The following is a 22,811-nucleotide window of genomic DNA, read 5'->3' on the forward strand; positions in this document are numbered from 1 at the left end:
TCCTTGGTAAAAAAAAATCAATGCAAATGATTATAAATCTTCTCTACTAAGGCTCAGATATTTATGACACAAACAAGCACATACCATTATTCAACTTTTAATCAACCATACTTATTACTAATATAATGTTTTCTCATATTTTATACAACTACATTTATCACAGTTTTAATTAAATTGTTTATAAATATGAATGCATTTTTATTATTATCTATAATTACTTTAAAAACTCAAAACTTAAATATTCTTTCTTAAACAAAAGCTAACACAGCATGTGCCAAAAATACAGTTTAAATTGTAACTTCAGTACACAGTAAAAGCTATTGCTTGAATGAAAATGTAACGCTTTATCTATATTTTCTTCAAATCCTCCTCATAAATTTTCCATTCGAAATAGAACAATATTTTCACATAAAAAATAATATCCTAAACTTCACAAGAGTTTCCCTTGTTTTCATATATTGTATATTACCCCTTTAAGAAATCCTATTCAAAAAATTTAACAGCATTTTGAATATATGTAGGAAAAATCTGTTAATTTATTGTATTTGAAATACATAGGAATTTCAATAAGGAAAATATGATGTCCTTAGACAAATTTAAATAATCTGAGACCATAGGCATACACATATTTTAACACTTGTCATTCATACCTGCCAACATTTTAAAATGCCTGTGGGTGTTTTTAATTGCAAGAAAGATTGTAAAGTCCTAAAAAAAAACTTTAAATTTACTTAAATGTTGTTTATTTGGGTCCTCATACTTCTACAATCCTATAGCCCTGCTAAAATGGATTGTTTTGTTTTAAATTGTGAATAAATTTGTTCTTTTAAAAATTTCCATTCCAAATCTTTCATTGGGGAAATTACCACAAACAGTGACAGTTGGCAGGTATGGTCATCTAATCTGCTGATTCAATAATAATAAATAATGAAAAGGGGAAGTAATACACTTCTTAAATGAATAATTTAAGACCCGTTAACATCAACAGTTATAGTTTGTCTCTCAACGAGTTTCCTGAAAAGTCCGTCTGGAATGTCCATTAATTGGCTATAACTTCCTATTTCCGATACATGTCCGTGATCTATAACGGCTATCTGGTCTGCTGACTTTATAGTGGACAAACGATGGGCTATTGTTATTACTGTACGTCCAACCATCAGTCTTTCCAAAGCTTCATGTACTAAATATTCACTCTCAGCATCTAAGGCACTAAAATATACAATGATTAATTTATAGAACTATGTTCTCAAAATTGTCTAAAAATGTTTTTTATCCAAAAAAAATGAGTAAAATAACACAAAGAGGTCATGTGGATCAAAATTTGAATTTGTTCTTGAATCTGTACATCAATTATTATTTCATTTCTTTGACTTTTTATATATTTTGGTACACCATGGATGCCCATGATTGCATTACACAAGACTTGAACAATCTCTCCACCAGCACAACATTCAAGCTAGATCTGTAACTCATCAGGGTTGTATTTTGCTATATATCAAGGTTATGTCATTTTTTTGATAATTTGGCGTAGACAGCAAATATTTGGTAGTCTCTGCTACAAGTGATCGCAACTTGTGTAAATTGAGAGTTGGGGAGTGGCCTCAAGTGATTTGTTTAATGTTTCCTTGTGTTTTGTTTATGATTAGACTTTAAATTTGATAAAGTATTGACAAGCTTTATGCATTTGTAATATTCTATTATTATAATGACATTTAAGATATTTTACATCAAATTTCTATTATGCATTAAATCTTACCTGGTTGCTTCATCAAGAATTAGAATTTTTGGGTTCTGCAATAAAAATATGTAAATTACATGTACTGGTGTTTGTTATATTATATAACTCGTAATTCACATGTACTGGTGTGTGTTATATTATATAACTCGTAATTCACATGTACTGGTGTGTGTTATATTATATAACATGTAAATCACATGTACTGGTGTGTGTTATATTATATAATATGTAAATCACATGTACTGGTGTGTGTTATATTATATAACTCGTAATTCATAAACAAAAGTAAACAAAAAATAAATTGTAAAAGTCCAGCATTATACAATGTACTCAAATTCAACATTTAAAAAAAAGGATATTTCTGGATTCAAAGTCTAGAAAAAATGCTTCCGACCATTTAAAAAAAAATGTATGTGGCCAAGTGATGACATAAAGGTAGATAACTCCTTACCAGAGACAATTTGTCAGTAAATTTCAAAATAAATACTTTTTATGAATAAAACATAAGGTATGTGCTTTAAAGCAGACATCATTCCAAAAATAAATAAGATAAACTTTCAAAGTATATATGACAAAAAACAGCACTTTTGTTGTTGCTCATCCTAATGGTTACTAAAAGATCTTAAAACAAGAATGTGTTCATAGTACACGGATGCCCCACTTGCACTATCATTTTCTATGTTCAGTGGACCGTGAAATTGGGGTCAAAACTATTATTTGGAATATTTGGAATTAAAGTTAGAAAGATCATATCATGGGGAACATGTGTACTAAGTTTCAAGTTGATTGGACTTCAACTTCATCAAAAACTACCTTGACCAAAAACTTAAACCTGAAGCGAACGGACGTACGGACAGACGAACAGTGGGGCATAAAAATGTGACAGTGTCAATAGTGCCAAGATTAGAGCAGAAACTGCGTTAATACCTTTCAGGATCACCTCAGATGGTCCATGGTACTTAAAAACATTTGTAATGTTCATTGATTAGCTTCTGGAGTATAGCTCAACAAGTCTCTTTTTAGGTTTTTTTTGTTCCTTTTTTGCTGTTGCGGGGGAGGTTATGGCCTTGTATTTGATTGTATTTTTCATTGCCTCTTGCTATCTTCATTTTCCATTTTAAGCTCTCTCATATAACAAAGCAAATGAAGATTCCAGCATAGTATGCAGGCATAACAAAGGTAACAGGTTGGACCTTTCTACAAAATACTGACACTGTGACCTAACACCACAATATGAAAATCAATAACTAAATTGCTACAGTACTTTTTAAAATTACCTTTTTCATTTTATGGAATGGGATTTTAAAGATTACTAAAAATACATTAGATAAGATTTTCAAATATTTTTAGCAATTTAGCACATATATATCATGAATTATTAATGATAACAGTGCTTTAAAATGTTGTTAGTTCTGACATTACCATCAAATTAAGTTTGTTACCTTAAGGATGGCTCTGGCTATTGCAACTCTTTGTCTTTGTCCACCTATCAAATACAAATTTTTCTATACATACTGATATGTTTTCAAGGTGCAAAATTGCATTAAAAAATTATTTCATACAATAATACACCATATACTATATAACATCTAAAAGGTAGGGTCGAAAGTATGGGGAGGGTGTTTTTGTAATATCTAAAAGGTAGGATCGAAAGTATGGGGAGGGTGTTTTTGTAACATCTAAAAGGTAGGATCGAAAGTATGGGGAGGGTGTTTTTGTAACATCTAAAAGGTAGGATCGAAAGTATGGGGAGGGTGTTTTTGTAACATCTAAAAGGTTGGATCGAAAGTATGGGGAGGGTGTTTTTGTAACATCTAAAAGGTAGGATAGAAAGTATGGGGAGGGTGTTTTTGTAACATCTAAAAGGTAGGATAGAAAGTATGGGGAGGGTGTTTTTGTACAGGAATAGTAAAAGGTAGGATCGAAAGTATGGGGAGGGTGATTTTGTACAGGAATAGTAAAAGGTAGGATCGAAAGTATGGGGAGGGTGTTTTTGTTCAGGAATAGTAAAAGATACCAACTTTCATGGATTGAGGAAAAATGTTATTATTATTATATAATAATGTTAGGGGGAAGATTTGGAACCTGTTAACATGTTTAACCCAGCCACATTCTGTATGTATGTGCCTGTCCCAAGTCAGGAGCCTGTAATTCAGTGGTTGTTGTTTATTGGTGTGTTACATATTTGTTTTTTGTTCATTTTATGTACATTTATTAGGCCATTAGTTTTCTTGTTTGAATTGTTTTACATTGCCATTTCCTTTTATAGCTGACTATGGGGTCTGTGCTTTGTTTTAAGCTGTATGTTGACCTATAGTTGTTTACTTCTGTGTCATTTGGTCTCTTGTGGAGAGTTGTTTCATTGGCAATCATACCACATCTTCTTTTTTATATAACAAAGTATAAAGATGATAAACAACGCCAGTACCTAGAATCTATACTTCAAGATCAGTGTGTATTATTGGTGAAGTTGATATGGACCAAGTGAATGTCTAAAACTTCTCATTATTATGTGAACCAGTACCTGACAAAGTCTGTCCTCTTTCTCCCACAAGTGTATTGAATTTATCTGGGAATGAGTTAATGAAATGATAAGCATTGGCTTTCTTTGCTGCCTCGTATATCTCTTCATCTGTAACTGTCGTAGGGTCTTGTGATCCATAGGCAATGTTATCTCGTACTGAGCATGAAAATAATACAGGCTCCTACAATACAATGAAATTTTATCTATCAACTAATATAGGATTTGAACTCCAAATGAACTCACACTGGCTTAATCAATTTTAAGAAAAATACAGTATTAGAACATATATTATGCCGACCTTGGGAGGGCTGTATAGGCAGTCAAGGTTACAATATTAAAAACTCCCATCATCATCATATTTCATGACATTATGCAAAATTAACTTATCCAAGTGCTTAATACATGCATCCTTAGTATGCTAACAGTAAATTAATTTTTTTTTAACCATAGACTTTTCTGATAAGATCATAAGTTTTGAAGAATAATTATATAATATTTCCCCAAGAAGTATATACTATTACACAAGCATGGATATACCACAAAGGACAATATTACTCAATATAAATTTAATAACCCTTTTATAAAATAGTGCAAAGTATTTTGACAACATTGATGATACTTTTATACTTTCATGAAAAAGAAATTCTTGCAGTTTAAAAAAAAAATTGTAGTATTTTAACTTCATATCCTGTTTTTATAATTTTTGTAAATCTAAACTATGTATATATTTTCTGTGCCTTAGTCTGCATATCTAAATAAGTACATCCAAATCTTCTTCTGAACAGAAAATTTGGCAGTATACAGATTATTCACCTTGAGAAAGACTCAAGTGTTTCATAATCTTCTTTTATGTGGTGCACATTGTAGAGACACTAAAACAATATCATTCCAAAGTTGCAACATCATTACTTACAACTTGGCTCTATTTAATGCTGAGTTCACACGTAATTCGAATTCGATTCGCATTAACTAATTCGAATTAGTTTAATTCGCATTCAAAACGTTTAACGTCCTAATTCTAATTCTAATTCGAATTGGAATGCGCGTCAAATTCCCTTTACTGTCCTAACAACGTTAACTTTTAATTCGGATTAACAAAAACGTATTTCTAATGCGAATTAGTTAATTCAAATTAGCCAATTCGAATCAATTCGAATCAAAAAAGAAGAGTTTGTCAACGCGATTAGGGAAATTGATTCGCATTTGATTCGAATTCGATTCGAATTAAAGGTACGTGTGAACGAGGCATTAGACATCTGAAATGTAACATTCAGGTCTGAAAAAGATCTTAATGTTCAAGGAGCATGACTCATTATTCTTGTTAGTTTATGATCTCTCAGATGTTTAGATCTGGACCACAACTTTTTATCAATCAATATTTTTAATGTGTATTTTGACTGAAATGTCTTGGCTAAAACCTTAATACTATACTTTACCTGACTAACTGTACCTATCTGACCCCTTAGCCAGGTAGGATCTATCTTTTTTATATCTTCTCCATCTAATGTTACTGAACCTAGATTAAAGGAATAAAACTCAAATTTTCAAAATGGCTTCAAACAGTTGCTATATATGGTTTTAAAACAATTTGTGAAAGATCAAAATGTCTTTGCTGCATTGAACATACTTTTTTTCTTGGTGTTTGGTGTTGGTGTCTCCATAGGATGAGTTCTTGTCAGTGGTTGAAAATTATGTAGTAACCTATAGATCCATTATTTACTTAATTTGTTAGGTTGCTGTCTCATTGAGGCTTAATCCGTATCTCTTTCTATTCATTTTCATTAATGTGTTTGTAAAAGTCTATCGGTAAATAATTTGCAGAAACCATTTTTCAGTACCAAATTTTCCCAAGAACCAATGTACATGGTTGCTTCAGTAACATATTTTGAGAAGAATCATTAGGTCTCAACAATGATGAACTGTAAATGTATTTGTCTCAGTCCTTTAAAAGGCTTTCATATATAGCTGATATGGTAACATAACTTGTAAGCTCATAATAAGAAAAAAACTTATTTTTTTCTATTTGCCATGGTTACAATGATTTAGAAGGACAGTAATATATCCCAGTAAAGAAAAACATTTGTTTACAAGCTGCTAGTGTAACATATCTTGTAAAGGGTAATAATATATCAGCAGTAAATAAAATATATTTATAACTTGCTATGGTAACATACCTTAAAAAGGGTCATAATATCTCAGTAGTAAATAAAATATGTTTATAACTTGCTATGGTAACATACCTTGTAAAGGGTCATAATATATCAGCAGTAAATAAAATATGTTTATAACTTGCTATGGTAACATACCTTGTAAAGGGTCATAATATCTCAGTAGTAAATAAAATATGTTTATAACTTGCTATGGTAACATACCTTGTGAAGGGTCATAATATCTCAGTAGTAAGGATCCAACCGTTGATTTCCCTGAACCACTTGGACCAACGACAGCAGTAATGGACCCTGATGGCACTAATAATGATAATTTATCAAATATCACAACATCATCCCGGGTAGGATAGATAAATCGGACATCGTTAAATTCTATATTACCTATTACTGGTGTAGTTGGAATAAGACCACCTGTAAATATAAAAAATTTAATTATTAATTGTTTTATATTCAATTCACTAATTCAATAAGACAGTTTAGATGAAGTTCTTTTGATGCATTCTGATTGGTCACATTTTGATACTGTGGATTCATTCATTTTTGTGGGTACCAATTTTCATTGATAAAGGAAAACTTGTAAGTTCCTGGATATTTAATTTCGTGGTTTTGCTGAGGTCTGCATACAAGAGGGGGGTAGGAGGGGGTCCTGATCCCGAATCGCTGGCTTAAAAAAAACAAAATCCTGAGGTCCCGAAATTTGAAAAAAAGAATTCCCAGATCCGGAAAGGGTCAATCCCGAAATCCCGAGCTTAAAAACACCCAATCCCGGAGTCCTGATAAAGGTCCTATCTCTCCTCATACAAGCCTGTCATTTGATGAACATTTAATTTTGTGGTTTACCTGTACCCATGAAATCAATGAAAATTGGTACCCAACAAACAATAATGAATCAACAGTATACTGACAGAAACAATGACAAAGTCAACACCAACAATGACAAAGTCAACAGAAACAATGACAAAGTCAACAGAAACAATGACAAAGTCAACAGAAACAATGACAAAGTCAACACTAACAATGACAAAGTCAACACTAACAATGACAAAGTCAACACCAACAATGACAAAGTCAACACCAACAATGTTTTGAGTATTTCAAAAATTGTAATCTATGGTTTTGCATAATAATCAATAACAAGAGGCTCTCAAGAGCCTGAATCGCTCACCTTAATTCTTTTGGTTAAATCTCTCATCAATGATTATTTTGGCTTTTCAATTTATTTAAATGTTTTTTGGATCGTCCTATTTTCTTCAAAAGCCAAAAAAAATAATCATTTTCTCCTATGTTCTATTTTAGCCATGTTTCTTGACATACAAGGAAATAAAATATAAAATTTATACTAGATACTCTGAAACTCATTTAGCCTAAGTTTGGCTGAAATTGATACAGCAGTTTCAAAGGAGAAGATTTTTTAAAGTAAGTCAACATGATGAACAAATTGTGAAAAAAGTCTTTAAAGGGCAATAACTCCTTAAGGGGTCAATTGACAATTTTGGTCAAATTGACTTAATTGAAGATCTTACTTTGCTGAACATTTTTGCTGTTTACAGTTTATTTCTATCTATAATTATATTCAAGACAATAAACAAAAACAGCAAAATTTCCTTAAAATTATCAATTCAGGGGCAGAAACCCAACAACAGGTTGTCTGATTCATCTGAAAATTTCAGGGCAGATAGATCTTGACCTGATAAACAATATTACCCAACGTCAGATTTGCTCTAAATGCTTTGGTTTTTGAGTTATAAGCCAAAAACTGCATTTGACCCCTATGTTCTATTTTTAGCAATGGCGACCATGTTTGTTGATAGATCATAACTTCAGATACAAATTACAAACTAGACACCATAAGGAACATTCAGTTAAAGTTTGGAAGTATTTGGCCCAGTAGTTTCAGAGGAGAAGATTTTTGTAAAAGATTACTAAGATTTACGAAAAATGGTTAAAAATTGACTATAAAGGGCAATAACTCCTAAAGGGGTCAACTGACCATTTCCGTCATGTTGACTTATTTGTAAATCTTACTTTGCTGAACATTATTGCTGTTTACAGTTTATCTCTATCTATAATAATATTCAAGATAATAACCAAAAACAGCAAAATTTCTTTAAAATTACCAATTCAGGGGCAGTGACCCAACAACAGGTTGTCTGATTCATCTGAAAATTTCAGGGCAGATAGATCTTGACCTGATAAACAATATTATCCATGTCAGATTTGCTCTAAATGCTTTGGTTTTTGAGTTATAAGCCAAAAACTGCATTTGACCCCTATGTTCTATTTTTAGCAATGGCGACCATGTTTGTTGATAGATCACAACTTCGGATACAATTTACAAACTAGATACCCTAAGGAACATATAGTTAAAGTTTGGAAGTATTTGGCCCAGTAGTTTCAGAGGAGAAGATTTTTGTAAAAGATTACTAAGATTTACGAAAAATGGTTAAAAATTGACTATAAAGGGCAATAACTCCTAAAGGGGTCAACTGACCATTTCTGTCATGTTGACTTATTTGTAAATCTTACTTTGCTGAACATTATTACTGTTTACAGTTTATCTCTATCTATAATAATATTCAAGATAATAACCAAAAACAGCAAAATTTCCTTAAAATTACCAATTCAGGGGCAGCAACCCAACAACGGCTTGTCTGATTCATCTGAAAATTTCAGGGCAGATAGATCTTGACCTGATAAACAATATTACCCAACATCAGATTTGCTCTAAATGCTTTGGTTTTTGAGTTATAAGCCAAAAACTGCATTTGACCCCTATGTTCTATTTTTAGCAATGGCGACCATGTTTGTTGATAGATCAAAACTTCGGATACAATTTATAAATTAGATACCCTAAGGAACATTCAGTTAAAGTTTGAAAGTATTTGGCCAAGTAGTTTCAGAGGAGAAGATTCTTGAAATAGTTTACGACGACAGACGACGACAGACGACAGACGACGACAGACGACGGACGACAGACGACGGACGACGACGGACGCCAAGTGATGGCATAAGCTCACTTGTCCCTTCGGGACAGGTGAGCTAAAAACGTATCAAAATACATTTCATAGTACATGTATAAACATAAAACTTGAAGAATAAATACCTATGATCAAACATTGTCAAACAGTCACTTATTAAACATTTCAAAACTGTGTACTGTTGGAGGAACTATTTTTACAGTGCATAATAATTATAAACAAAAAAAATAAGTTGATTTAATCAAAACTAAAAGTTTTAAATATTTCCATCATAAATTTCCACCTGGATAAATTACCACCTGGATGATATCAACCTGTAATAATTACCACCTGGATGATTTCAACCTGTAACAATATCCACCTGGATGATATCAACCTGTAATAATTACCACCTGGATGATATCAACCTGTAACAATATCCACCTGGATGATATCAACCTGTAATAATTACCACCTGGATGATATCAACCTGTAACAATATCCACCTGGATGATATCAACCTGTAATAATTACCACCTGGATGATATCAACCTGTAACAATATCCACCTGGATGATATCAACCTGTAATAATTACCACCTGGATGATATCAACCTATATTATTAATTCGTACATTTTAACAAATTTGATTCGTTTAGGGATAGTCACATGTTAAACTATATTTTCGAAGGTAGAGAGAAAACGGCGGATAGCAAAAAGCATATTGACCAGCAAAAAGCATATTGCATGGTAATTTTCAGAATATCTAAAAACCGATTTACTTTGTGACGTCATGTAATGAATTTCAGGATATTGTTTAACGTTTTGAAACAAATGATATCTGTGATCGATTATTTGACGAAAAAAATCTTCAAATACATAAGATGTCCAAAAAAATAGTAAATGAAATAACAACTAATATGTTGATATTGTCAAGGGGACAATGTAATATCTATAAAGTTCCAACAAACCTAAATGACGATTTTGATACAAACATGGTCGGAAATTAATAATATATCAAATATAGCCTTTGTATGAGGTCAATACAGGATATATCGACCCAAAGAAGTATATCGACCTCGGACTTCGTCCTCAGTCAATATACTTCTTTAAGGTCAATATATCCTTGTATCGACCTCATACAAAGGCTATATTTGTATAGTAACAATATCCACCTGAATGATATCAACCTGTAATAATTACCACCTGGATGAATCAACCTGTAATAATTACCACCTGGATGATATCAACCTGTAATAATTACACTTTAATACAAACCATGTACTGGAATAGAAGAAGTTCTGTCTGTCAATTCCCACAACCTTGTACTAGCACCCAGCCCCTTCATCATCTCAGAGTAAAATGATGTCATACCTGGGAAAAAGAAGAAAAATCAATTTTCTTACAGAAAATAAACTAGCAAAAAGATAAATCACAAAAATACTGAACTCATATGAAAATATGAAATAGAATGTCTCTAATCAAATGGCAAAATCAAAACCTCAAACACATCAAACAAATGCATAACAACTGTCATATTCCTGACTTGGTACAGGTATTTTTATATGTAGAACATACTTGAAACCTTCCAGTTCAATTGAGTTTACCCATTGTTTCTGCTTAGTTCAGTGGTTCTTGTTGGTTCATGTCACATATTTGTTTTGTTCTAAATTATGCCTTTTTATAGCAAACCATGAGGCATGGGTTTTCTCATTGTTGAAGGCTGTACAGTTTCCAATAATTGTTTACACCGACTGAGATCTAATACTTACCACCTAGAGAAACACCAATGTAGGCAGCATACAACAAGAATGCAGAGAGATCACCAACTGAGATTTGAGATTCTGTCATCATTGTTCCTCCATAATAAAATACAGAGAGAACTACACAGTTACCTGCCAAACCAACCTGAAAAATATCAACACAAAAAATTATATGTTTTATCTAATAATGTCTGTATTTTACAAAAAAAAACAGAATTTTGTGTTCGATTTCTTTATTTTCAACTTTGTCACATAAGGGGAGATAACTCAGATATTAGGGTAGGTAACTCTGATACAATTTATTTTAATTTAAAGAATGTGTTGTGAATGTACCTATTTTAATATATAGCAAGCAAATGAGTTCAGTGTGGGTGGTCCCATTTTTATTTTTCTTATTTGACAGCATATTATTATAGCTATCTTTTCATATTTTATCTATAATTCTATGGCTTATTTTCCACACAAAATTGGGGTTTCTATGCATAATCTATTCAAAATCTGACAATCTTTCACAATATTTTAGCATGAAAAAAGCCTGGAGAACCATACTTTTTATTATATTTTGGAAAAATGCATGATCATGATGATTTAAGCTACATTTTGACAAATATTGAAAATTCTATGGATTTTAATCTAAACCCCCATCTAACTTTAAACCTGCTTAAGAACAAGATAGGAAAAGCAAATAGATCTTTATAAATAACAGCTCTCAAACTCCTTTAATTGAACCTGTTATAATACTTTTGTAGCCTGCAAACTAAGAATCTACTGGGCCTCTACTGGTACTTACTGAACCAAAGAACATAGCCCTCATAAGAGCCTCTTTATAAGTTAAGTCAAGAACGTGTTTGATCCCTGTATTATAACGATCTTCTTCCGTAGTTTCATGACCAAACGCTCTGACTGTTCTTATATTGCTAATCTTTTCCTCTGCTATCTGTAATTTAAAATGATATGTATTGCAATGCTGTAAAGTACAAATAGTATTAATATTCTTTTTTTAACTTTAGAAGCTATAACTTTTTTGGGGGAGAGGTGGGAGTTTGTGTTTTCATCTCTTATGCTATCTGTACTTTTCAATGTGTGATTTGTTATTGCCCCCTTGACAGATAACATTGTATCTTCAAAATGTCTAACTCAACTGAGAACCAATTAAGGATGTTTGGTCTTTTCTATTCTTTTCTTTCCTATTACTGTGGATTCATTATTATTCTTTTGATACTAATTTTTCGGTGATTTCGTGGGTACAGGCTAAATAAAGTATTCAAACAAATTTACAAATTTTCTATAAGGTAATATGCAGGTTTTGGCAAAACTGAGCATCAAATAATTAACATTGAATTCACATTACAAAAGTTTTATCATCCTCATACCTGTGTTGTGTTTGCTAGTGAATCCTGAACATCTTTTGTGATGGCACGTAAAAATCGTCCATAATATCGAGCCATAATGGATACTGGTGGTACTATCAACAAAGCTATACCTGTCAACTTAGGGGACACATACATCTGAAAAATAAAAATGATAGAACTTATATATTTCAAATTTAAATATGAGAGGCTCAGTAAAACCTGCTTTTCAGCGAAAAAGCAGTTTTGTAAGGTCAACATAGCTTGTCTTGTTGTGATCTGATGTAGAATTGCTTATGTATTTTTTTTTACCTCAATTCAAAGGTCACCTTTCTTATACATGTTATAAGGCCAGTTTTCTCTTGTCCCAAGTGTGACCTTTACATGTATACATAGGTTTGACTGTAAGTGTAAAATATTTGATAAAGGCAAAATTCTTGATTTTGTTTTGCCTGTTTTTTATCTTATCTTTATTTTTGGGCAGTTTTTCTTAATCAATTTAAACCCATAAAATCTCTAGTCTAAAAGCCCAACCGTACGTTCATAAAAGCTTAAACAAATTCAAAGACGCCAGGAAACATAAAATTTGGCCGAATCAGAAGTCTAATAAAGATATAAATCCAGTAGCCATGGTAGCTGTTTGAAAATCCTCTGTATTTTTATTGACCTAAAATATAATTTAGACATGTTAAATTACTGTTAACATGGTAAACCTACCATCATACCAACTCCACCTGTGGCTTGTGCGACAGCTCGAAGTCCGTCAGATATGTTTTGAGTAACAGACTGGCCTACAAGAGTTGTGTCTGCAGATAATCTATTCACTAACTCGCCAGTCTTTGTTTTATCAAAGAACCCCATTTCTTGACGCATTATTGATGAAAAAAGTGTTTGTCGAAGTCTATTAATAATTCTATTTCCTGAAATCAGATATAACATCAAAACATGAGTCAGAAGTACATCTATTCTGACAAAATTAAAACATAAAGTAAAACAGGGGATTTGCCAACTACTTAAAAATCTGTTGGAGAGTTATTTCTTTGGCATTCCTACCACATCTCCTTATTTTAAATAAATTCTGAAATGACTCTTAGCACTCTCAAAAAACTCTCTTTGTATTCTTATCTATATACTGTGAATTCATTTATTTTCATGGGTATCAATTTTCATCGATTGAGGAAAACTTGCATTTACGGGGATATTTGATTACGTGGTTTTGCCAACTTCTGCATACAAAGACAGTCTGACTATCAATGACTATATAAAAAACTTGTAATTCGTCAAACATTTGAATACATTGTTCACTTGTATACTTGAAAACCAACGAAAAATTGGTATCCAACGATTAATAATAATTTCCACAGTATTGTTTATAATTGAGCATCACATTATTCTCCATTCTTTTAAATCTTTATCACAATTATTTCTTTTATATTCTTAAGAAAACAGAGATTACGAGATAACAATTGAGAGCATATTATTTAGTTATATAGACTTAAAAGGAGAAAAGCAGTTGTGCCAGTGCATCCACCTAATTGCTATTTATTCCATTTCGGATAAGTTCTAAAATTACATCTTTTTCATCCAGTTGAAGCTATCTGGGACCCTGTTTAAACAATTCACCATGCATGATACTTTTTAATGAGACCTGTTTAAACTACCGTAAATACTTCAAACAAAATATTTTTTTAGTTCAATTTTAATTTCGAAAAAAGTGGATCATACTATATCAAAGTTTCTTGATGATCACTTTCTAAAGTTTTTTCTCACTCAGCTCACTACTGATGACCTCCATTTTTCGGCCGGTGACCCAAACAGGAAGTTGTATAAATGACTGTTTTTCCCGGAATGGACTAAATAGTGATAAGGTGTATTGTATTGATGGTTACTTGTAATGATTTAAATTATCTCCCTTACTCCAAGGGTCATGTAAATGCATGATTATTGATGTTTTTCTTCCCTTATTTTTTCCTACCTCATGTTCATTTATTGATGTGTCTTCATAAATATCAATTCTATATGTTTATTGGAGCACCATATTATTCTACAGTCTTTAATTTTTTGTATGGCCCATAATTCTCTATTCTGTTAAGTGTTCACTCCATCCAGACCCTCATAGATTCTAGCAGTTTGTGTGAGTTAATACACCTTATTGCTATTTGTCCGTCATTACTGGATATCACACAGGTTCCCGTAAAATTTTGACGCCATAAAACAAAATATCTGATGCCACAATGGAAAAGTGATTGTTGTTGACGTCAAAAGTTCAAGCGGCCTCGTCAGCAGGGATTAGCGATAAGGTGTATTATATTTACATGGTGAACATGATGAATGTGTGCACTATTTTATTGATTTGGCATACAATAAAGTCAATCAAATTTCCAAATATTTACCTGATACTGACATTAAATAAACTCTTCCAAAGTTTGCTACGGCACCAACAATAAATACACCAACCATTATCTGACAGAAAGTAGTAAGTTTCTCTTTCATTTTTTCTTGTTCAGATGGTGAATAAATAATATCTATAACTTTTCCAATACAAAATGGAACTGCCATGGAAACACCACTTGATATGATCAATAAAACAACAGCACCTAAAAAACAATGAAAAATGATATAAATACTGGCCAGAACAAGTGATATTATTCTTTGTGTTCTTTAGGCTTGTTTGTCTAAAAGTAAAAGAAACCAAACAATATGTTTATGATTGTAATTTGCATTTTCAAATAATTTATTTCATGTGCAGTTGGTTTTTTTTTTGGTAAAAACATTATTTGATGAGGATATATATCATGTTTATCTAATTATTGCAATTCTCTAGCAAATGAATTTATAAATCACATACATGTAGCACCTTTGATTTTTACCAGTGGTAAGTCATATACATGTAGAACGTAAGCCATTTGGATTCCTCATTTGTTCCTCCAATTTTCCTTGCACTCTTAAACAAGTTCAAATAGATTTCTCTTTTTCAAATTTCAAAATGAATTTATAGAATAAACTTGTTTTGATCTTAATGGTCAACATTGAAGACCCATTGGTGACCTTCTGTTGTTGTCTGCTCTATGGTCGGGTTGTTGTCGCTTTGACACATTCCCCATTTCCTTTCTCAATTAATTTTTTTAAGTGAACACACTTATACAATGTAGTACAATTTCTTAACATTATGTGTCACTTAGTAACTTAAACAGCTGCATAAATTTACATACATGTATGTTTTATGTATTTTAACATTTTTGTTTAGGGGCCAGCTGAAGCTTGCAGGATTTTTCTGCTGTAGTGAAGACCCTTTTGTGCATGTTGTGGCCTTCGTCTGTTTTTGTGCTCTTTGTCATATTCCCCATTTCCATTCTCAATTTTATTTAAAATGTAAATGTTTATGTGCATGATAATGATGACAGTTCTCATGTATTTTATTTTCATCTATGTGTAGAATAGTCAGTTTAAACATTACTGATGAGCTGTATGTTGTACTTTTTTGTATATGAATGGGTTCTAAATAAAGATTATGATTATTTACAACATGTACAATGCAAACTAGTCTAATCTGTTTAATAAATGTTTTATAGTACACATGTCCTTTTGTGTCGTATTGTTACACCACTGTCTCGGGTTAGGGCGAATGTTGGCATCAGATAAAAAGTGCAAACCCGCTGCTTTTCTTAATGCAACTGTCCTAATGAAGGTAACAGATGTTCAGTGGTTGTCGTTTGTTGATGTGGTTCACCATTGTTCATACGTGTTTCTCTTTTCTGTTTTTTTTTAACATACATGTAGATTAAACTGTTGGTTTTCCTGTTTGAATGGTTTTACACTAACCATTTTTGGGGTTTATAGCTTGTTGTTCTGTGCTGAGACTACTATAACACAATCTCTGTGTTATAGTAGTCTCAGAACTTTTCTGTGTGAGCCAATGCTACATGTTGAAGACTGTACTTTGACTTATAATGGTTTACTTTTAAAAATTGGGACTTAGAAGGAGAGTTGTCTCATTAGCAATCATACTACATCTTCTTATAAATACTGATTAAATAAAGGTTGTTATTATTATCATTCTACAGTCAGAGCTCAGACATAAATAAGTCTGAATCTGCTTTTGACTCATAGAGGTCTAAATTTGTAAGTTTTAGGATTAGTCTCCCTTTAATGCAAGACAAAATACGACTTACATAAGTCAAATGTTGTTAAGCAAGAAATAATTGACCAGAATCAAAAAGTTGCAAATATCGACTCCTACAAGTCGATAAGTGATCAAAATTGGTTAACTTCAAGACCCACGCATATTGATAAGGAGGTCATGCATCTAAATCAAATAATGACAACATTGAAAGACAATGCTTTGTCTTCTAAAGAAAAATATGAATGAGAGTCTAAAAAATCGGAGATAATGTTAATTAACCTTACAATGCAACCACCTGGAACTACACTTAATGAGGAAAAACATCTGTGTTTAGCAAGGATGTTCAATTAGACAATTACATATAGATAGCTCAAGTCCTTGTGAACTCTCAGACAGGTTTTTGCTGTCATAGGTTGTGTAGTTTGGCCACCAAGTGAAATTAAGTTTTTTCATCAACATAAATAGACCTAAACAAGTCTGTCATTTTATGACTTAGATAAGTCTAAAATTGAAAACTCATTTTATGTCAAATACATGTTTTGACTTCTTTAAGTCAAAAACAAAAATAGACTTGTTTATGTCTGAGCTCTGACTGTTCTATCCAGTATGGTGCACATTTTGTGCCTTATATGCTATCCAGATAACACTTGCCTGACAACTTCCATCTCTCTGGTTTTGCAAGAGAAAACAATCTCCTTATTTCATATGTCTTTTTCTTTAAGTTGTCAGGTGCCTTTTTATTGGTAGCTTTGACATTAGTAAATCTTTTTAAAATATGGAAGACTTTGGGTTTATCACATTTCAACTTCAAAAATTGTCTACCAATAACTGATGACCTATGTCTGATATTATTAGAAGTCAATCTTTGACTTAGCAAGATACAATTTCTCATTAATATGGTCATATTTATTGCATCAGATCTCCAAACTCTTGGGTTTATGTGTATCCGGCTGTGTATTACGTAAGATTTTTCAATAGTCTGACAGATGGACCACTGGTTGACCGGTTATTTCATGTTTTGATATTTTTTTACAACACTTCTCTTCAATAATGTAAACAGTAGACATCTATAAACTTGATCATGATGATTGGCCTTAAACTTCTTTCCTTAAATACAAAAATAACATGTTCCAAATGTTGACATTCATGGGCGCAGACATGTTGGATAGACATAAATTGTGTATTCTAGTCCCGTTACTTGCACGGTCATATCTTAAAATTCTAGTGATGAAATTACATTTTTTTTAAAATTTTATGAAATATCCTTCCTCATTTAATCATTTATAGTTTATCCTATTTTTCATAATTGCAATGGATGGCAAATAAAAGTTCAAAATTTAATGATCGGAAACTTTCATTCGTAATTTAACTTATTTCACAAATTTGCTAGAGACTGAAAGCTGATAAAAATAAAAAGAAGATGGTTCGGTTCAAAAACAGGTTCATATACATTAAGTGAAAGTGATTAAGCAATTTTCAGAAGGGGGACCCAGGTTAAAAAGTTGTGTGTGAATGTGTTCTAAATATATGTGCCCATTCAAATGCATTTATCATCCAAAAAAGGGGGGTCCAACCCCTGCCCCCCCCCTTTTTGGATGCGCCCTAGTCCAAATAATTATGACGTCTGGCAAGTCTTTTCCTGGGACGCCTGCCTATGACGGTCCTAGGAAGGGATCCCAGAAAAAATTTAAATAGCCTCGCCAATTTTTATAATTATTTGGACTAGATGCATCAATTCTTCTATACAGTTGACATGACAATTAATTTGAGGGTACAAATGAATTTTGCCTTTAGATGCCTAATGTTCATTTTCAGCTACCTTTAGGAGGGTAGTAATGCCTTTTACCATCAGGCCTCAAACGGTCATTTGCGAAAACCATGACAACCGTTAGCATCAAATTGGTTAAAATCTTACTGGGATTCGTCAAAATCTTAAAGTGATTCGTCAAAATCTTAAAGTGATTCGTCAAAATCTTAAAGTGATTCATCAAAATATCTATATTGTGATTCGTCAGAGGTCTCAAATAATTATCGTTAACATCATTTTTGGAAAAAAGATAACGAGATGCTTCAAAATCAGTCTATTTTTTTTTATCCTGGAAAAGAAAGTGTACACTTTATCGTCAATGCAACAAAAATTATGTAAGAATTTTTACTGTTATTCATCATGAAGGTACCCCATTACTACCCTTCTTTAGCACTGCAACTATTACAACTGTTCCAAATAAAACAAGAAAAGAAAGAAGTCAACATTATAAACATGCATGCATGGTGATGTACAACTGTACAATGTATAATGATCAGTGTCAAACTGTATTTATAGATTATGGTTTAGATGACAAACGTTCACTGTACCAGCTCAAGCGAGAAAATGCGATAGAGTTGGGATGACCAATGATGATCTGTTCATAGCTATTTTACCAACAATGTTGTCAATTTCATTGACGATGGCACATGCAACCATAGTTTTTAGCAATAATTATTCATATCACTGTACTGTTCCGAGAAAGGAAATTATCAGTCACAAAGATCAAAAGAAAGTTTTGTAAAGTAGCAATAAATACATACAACCATTTTTCACAACAATTTAAGTGTTAAGCTAGTACTGAGAAACCAATTTTGTTTCTCGCAGAAATTTATGAAGTCTATGTATAGTATTTAGATTTTAGAAAAAGTTGAAAAATACAGAGGTCACTTAAAAAAATTACTAATGCATAATGTATATATATTTATATCTAGCCAAAAAAAAAAACCAAAGGGATTAAAATTTTTAGGAAAAGTTTGAGATGTGAGTAGAAGGTATCCTTTCAACAGCTTAGGTTCTCTTGCATTGGACTATTACTAGTATATAGAAAAAAATGTAAAAAGAGGGTTCACCATTGTATTTGATCAAATTAACATATAATCCTGAACATGAACAACTTTCAAAACACATTCTTTATGATTCAATGAATTTTACTCTACTAAAAAAAAATTGATTTTACTTTAATTATATTTCAGATATTTAGTGTGTGAAGTTGTAACAGATGGCAGGAAACCAGAGTTTTCACAGATGGACTTTCTTCGTTGTTTGAAAGATACAGTATCAAAATATCATGGAGATTATGGCACAGGGTCTATTATGACTTCATTATTTGGTACATAAATGTTATTGTTTGTGTTTGCTGTTGGATTGCTGTCTCTTTGACCTTTACTCAACATATTTCAAAGTCATACATAAGAATTTCTGTATTCCAGTTGCATTTTCTCACTGCCATTTTCAAGTTTCCATTAAATCAGGAAAATGTATGAACAAACAAACTGATTCAGTTATTGGAATAAACTGTAATGAATATTTCAGTTCTTTGCTTTACTTGTGTAATTGCATTCTTCTCTAAATAAGTAATTGTAATTGTAATGTAAGGGATGTTAATTGATTTTTTTACATATACATGAGGGTCTACACAATCCAATGTCAAACTGAATTGCTATCATTAACTGTTTAATAGCTGCTATTTACTAGTTCTTCATATATTTAGCAGTCTTTCAGCTGTTCTTAGCATTCAATCTAAAAGCAGCCAAAACTGCCTAATTTCACCATTTATTAGCAAGGCAGGGGTGTCTTTGTTTTTGTATTCTTTATTTTTTTTGCTCATTGTTCCATTCTCTGTAATTTTGGTCCTTTTATCTCTATTTGGATAAGGTACATATTTGTATCATTAAAACATGAATATTCATTTATTTCAGTGAAATATTTTAACCCAGACACTGGGATCATTATCATACGAGTTAAACGTGGATGTCATCTGATGATCCAGTCAACTTTAACCTTTATGACAAAGGTCAAAGATTGTGAAGTCATGTTACATACTGTTCACATAGGAGGTAAATATTTGTTAAAGTATATTGGAGTCTTTTTATTTGTGATAGAATTCCATTTGAATTTGATTCCCCTATTTGCTTTGAACATGTCCGTCGCAAAGTGGTTAATAAATCCTTTATGTGACATGTGACGGTTGCCATGTAACCATATCATTTTGACTAACAATACAATCAACACCTTTATTAGTTAGTCCGTTGTTGTCGTTAGCTATAAAATGCAATCAGCTGATTATTGATTTTCTGTCAAAATCTTAACGAGTTCAAGGTGAAGAGTTCAAGGTGAATTCCGAGTACTGTCTGATCAGGGAAAGTCAGAGAAACCCGAAAAAAGTAAATAAACAAGATGGATAAAAATAAATTGTTATATATATTTCTTTCGCCAAATTCTTTCACAAATGACAAATTTTAATCGACACAATTATTATTTTTTAGCAAATTGTGAAAATGTTGACGGCCAGCTGCAACCCTGTACCCTAATATATAACTACCAGTACATTAAATATGAATCAGGCTGTCTGTGAGAGACATAACTACAGAAAACTTCTTTTCATCATATCTTTGTAACTTTCGACAGTCCATTATTTCATTCACAATTTGTAACCCCATAATCAAAATGTGACAAACAACAGACATATGGAAAATATTGAATACCTTTTACATGATATAGAAGAAGACATATGAGACAGCAACCCAAACAAATATCCAAACAAAATCTAGAGATCAAAATACAGTCATAAACAATATTTCATTTAATGGTGTCCAGACAATAGTGAAAAGTTTGCCTAAAAATGGCGTTTATTAGACTTGTTGTGCCATAGGCAATCTTGAACAATTAATTTAAGTATAATACTGAGTTGCTTAAAACATTTGGCAACTGGATACCCTTTTATCCAATGGTATATTTGGTCGATACATGTAGTACTATGTTTAAACTATTGGCAAACTTATTTGTGATAACAAATTACTGGCAACCAAGTCCTGAACAATCAAAATGTGTTTTTTCTTCATGATAATTAAATACAAGGGTAATTTGACTTCAAAGTACCTGAAGGAATTGTTTAATGATATTATATTTTTCTTGGTTTTTTTCCAGGTACGCTGAAGTCATGCCAGAAATTTCTGATCAGATATCATCAAAAACAACTAGCTACATCACTGAAACAATGTAAAACTAAAGGTTAGATAAACTATAATTGGGGATATTTTGTAAAATTGAAAATGGAAATGGATAAAGGGACAACAACCCGACCAAAGAGCAGAAACAGTTTAAGGCCACTAATGTGTATTGCTTATGATATTGTATCAATTATTTTCAGTGATTGACTTTTGTCAAATTAATAATAATGTTGATTAGAGAATTTGGTGATCTTTGTTAAATTTATTCCTAACTTTTTTACTCTTTGAGATGACCTATGGTACGGTAAAGACATCTGTACATTGTTGAAGAATTGCATTAATTACATCCCGAGGTCTTTTAGGTTCTTGTACATGTGTCACGTTTGCTGTCTCATTGATGAATACCCAAAAACTTTTTTTATTGATAGTTACTCAAAAGAGACTAAATTTGCAATATATATGCTTAGGTTTTACTTTCTGTTATTTGATCTACAAATAGTCTGATAGTGTTCATTTGATTTTTTCCAAAATGTGACACAGATTCCAAAACATAGAGATAAGGTGTGTTTTAGTTACCAAATGAGAGAGTAAAATGGAGCATTCAGCTCAGATCTATCTAAGGAATTTTTATTTCAACCAGATTATTTTCAGTATTTTACTTTTTCTTTTCAGAAGAGAAAACTGTTGTAGGAAAAGCTGTCAAAAGAAGTGATGCAATTGTAAAAGCCAGTAATCTGAAAAAGCTAGAGCTGAATATTTTGTCAGATGTAACTTGATATTAATTTGAAAGTCAAAGACATAAGAAAAGTATGAAGATGTTAACCATTGAATAATAAAATGTCCAATTAAAATGCGATGCTTGAACCAGAAAATATCATCGACTCTTTGGTGACAGTACTCAACTCAGACGTTATTGTTCAATATGCATATGAAGACATGTTAAAAATATTGAATCGTGTTAAGTTAATAAAAGTCAATAATCTGTTTGTTTGTTTGTTTGTTTGTTTATTGATATAAATGCCCCTATCATCACTCTTTTCCATAAGAGTTTTTGTTGGTGGTGGAAAAACAGTGTACCTGGAGAGAACCATTGACTCTAATCAATGATATAACTTATAAATATTGATGAAACCTGACTGTAAAACATTGCTGTTGGATAGGCTTAAAGAATTATAATCAAGGTCTTACATACTTTAAAATTGCAATATGTGTA

At 31.8% G+C, this 22,811-nt stretch overlaps 2 protein-coding genes across 2 annotated transcripts; one reads left to right on the forward strand and one right to left on the reverse strand.

The window, feature by feature from the left end:
• Positions 1 to 81: 81 nt before the first annotated feature.
• On the reverse strand, positions 82 to 17,799 carry LOC139515613 (ATP-binding cassette sub-family B member 10, mitochondrial-like). Its single transcript, XM_071305234.1, has 13 exons — positions 17,273 to 17,799; positions 14,892 to 15,095; positions 13,216 to 13,418; positions 12,523 to 12,657; positions 11,940 to 12,086; positions 11,159 to 11,294; positions 10,665 to 10,760; positions 6,635 to 6,841; positions 5,699 to 5,778; positions 4,263 to 4,443; positions 3,181 to 3,224; positions 1,757 to 1,791; positions 82 to 1,209 (listed from the first exon to the last, which is right to left on the reverse strand). The coding sequence occupies exons 1-13, from the start codon at positions 17,523 to 17,525 to the stop codon at positions 966 to 968; spliced, it is 1,965 nt and encodes a 654-aa protein (XP_071161335.1). The 5' UTR covers positions 17,526 to 17,799; the 3' UTR covers positions 82 to 965.
• Positions 17,800 to 17,961: 162 nt separating this feature from the next.
• LOC139515615 (ribonuclease P/MRP protein subunit POP5-like) lies at positions 17,962 to 22,565 on the forward strand. The gene is made up of 5 exons (XM_071305237.1): positions 17,962 to 18,061; positions 19,622 to 19,758; positions 20,348 to 20,485; positions 21,576 to 21,659; positions 22,271 to 22,565. Exons 1-5 carry the CDS (start codon positions 18,042 to 18,044, stop codon positions 22,372 to 22,374), a joined length of 483 nt encoding a protein of 160 aa, XP_071161338.1. The 5' UTR covers positions 17,962 to 18,041; the 3' UTR covers positions 22,375 to 22,565.
• Positions 22,566 to 22,811: the final 246 nt, after the last annotated feature.

This window comes from Mytilus edulis, chromosome 3, assembly GCF_963676685.1.
Source record: "Mytilus edulis chromosome 3, xbMytEdul2.2, whole genome shotgun sequence".
Classification (NCBI taxonomy): Eukaryota; Metazoa; Mollusca; class Bivalvia; order Mytilida; family Mytilidae; genus Mytilus; species Mytilus edulis.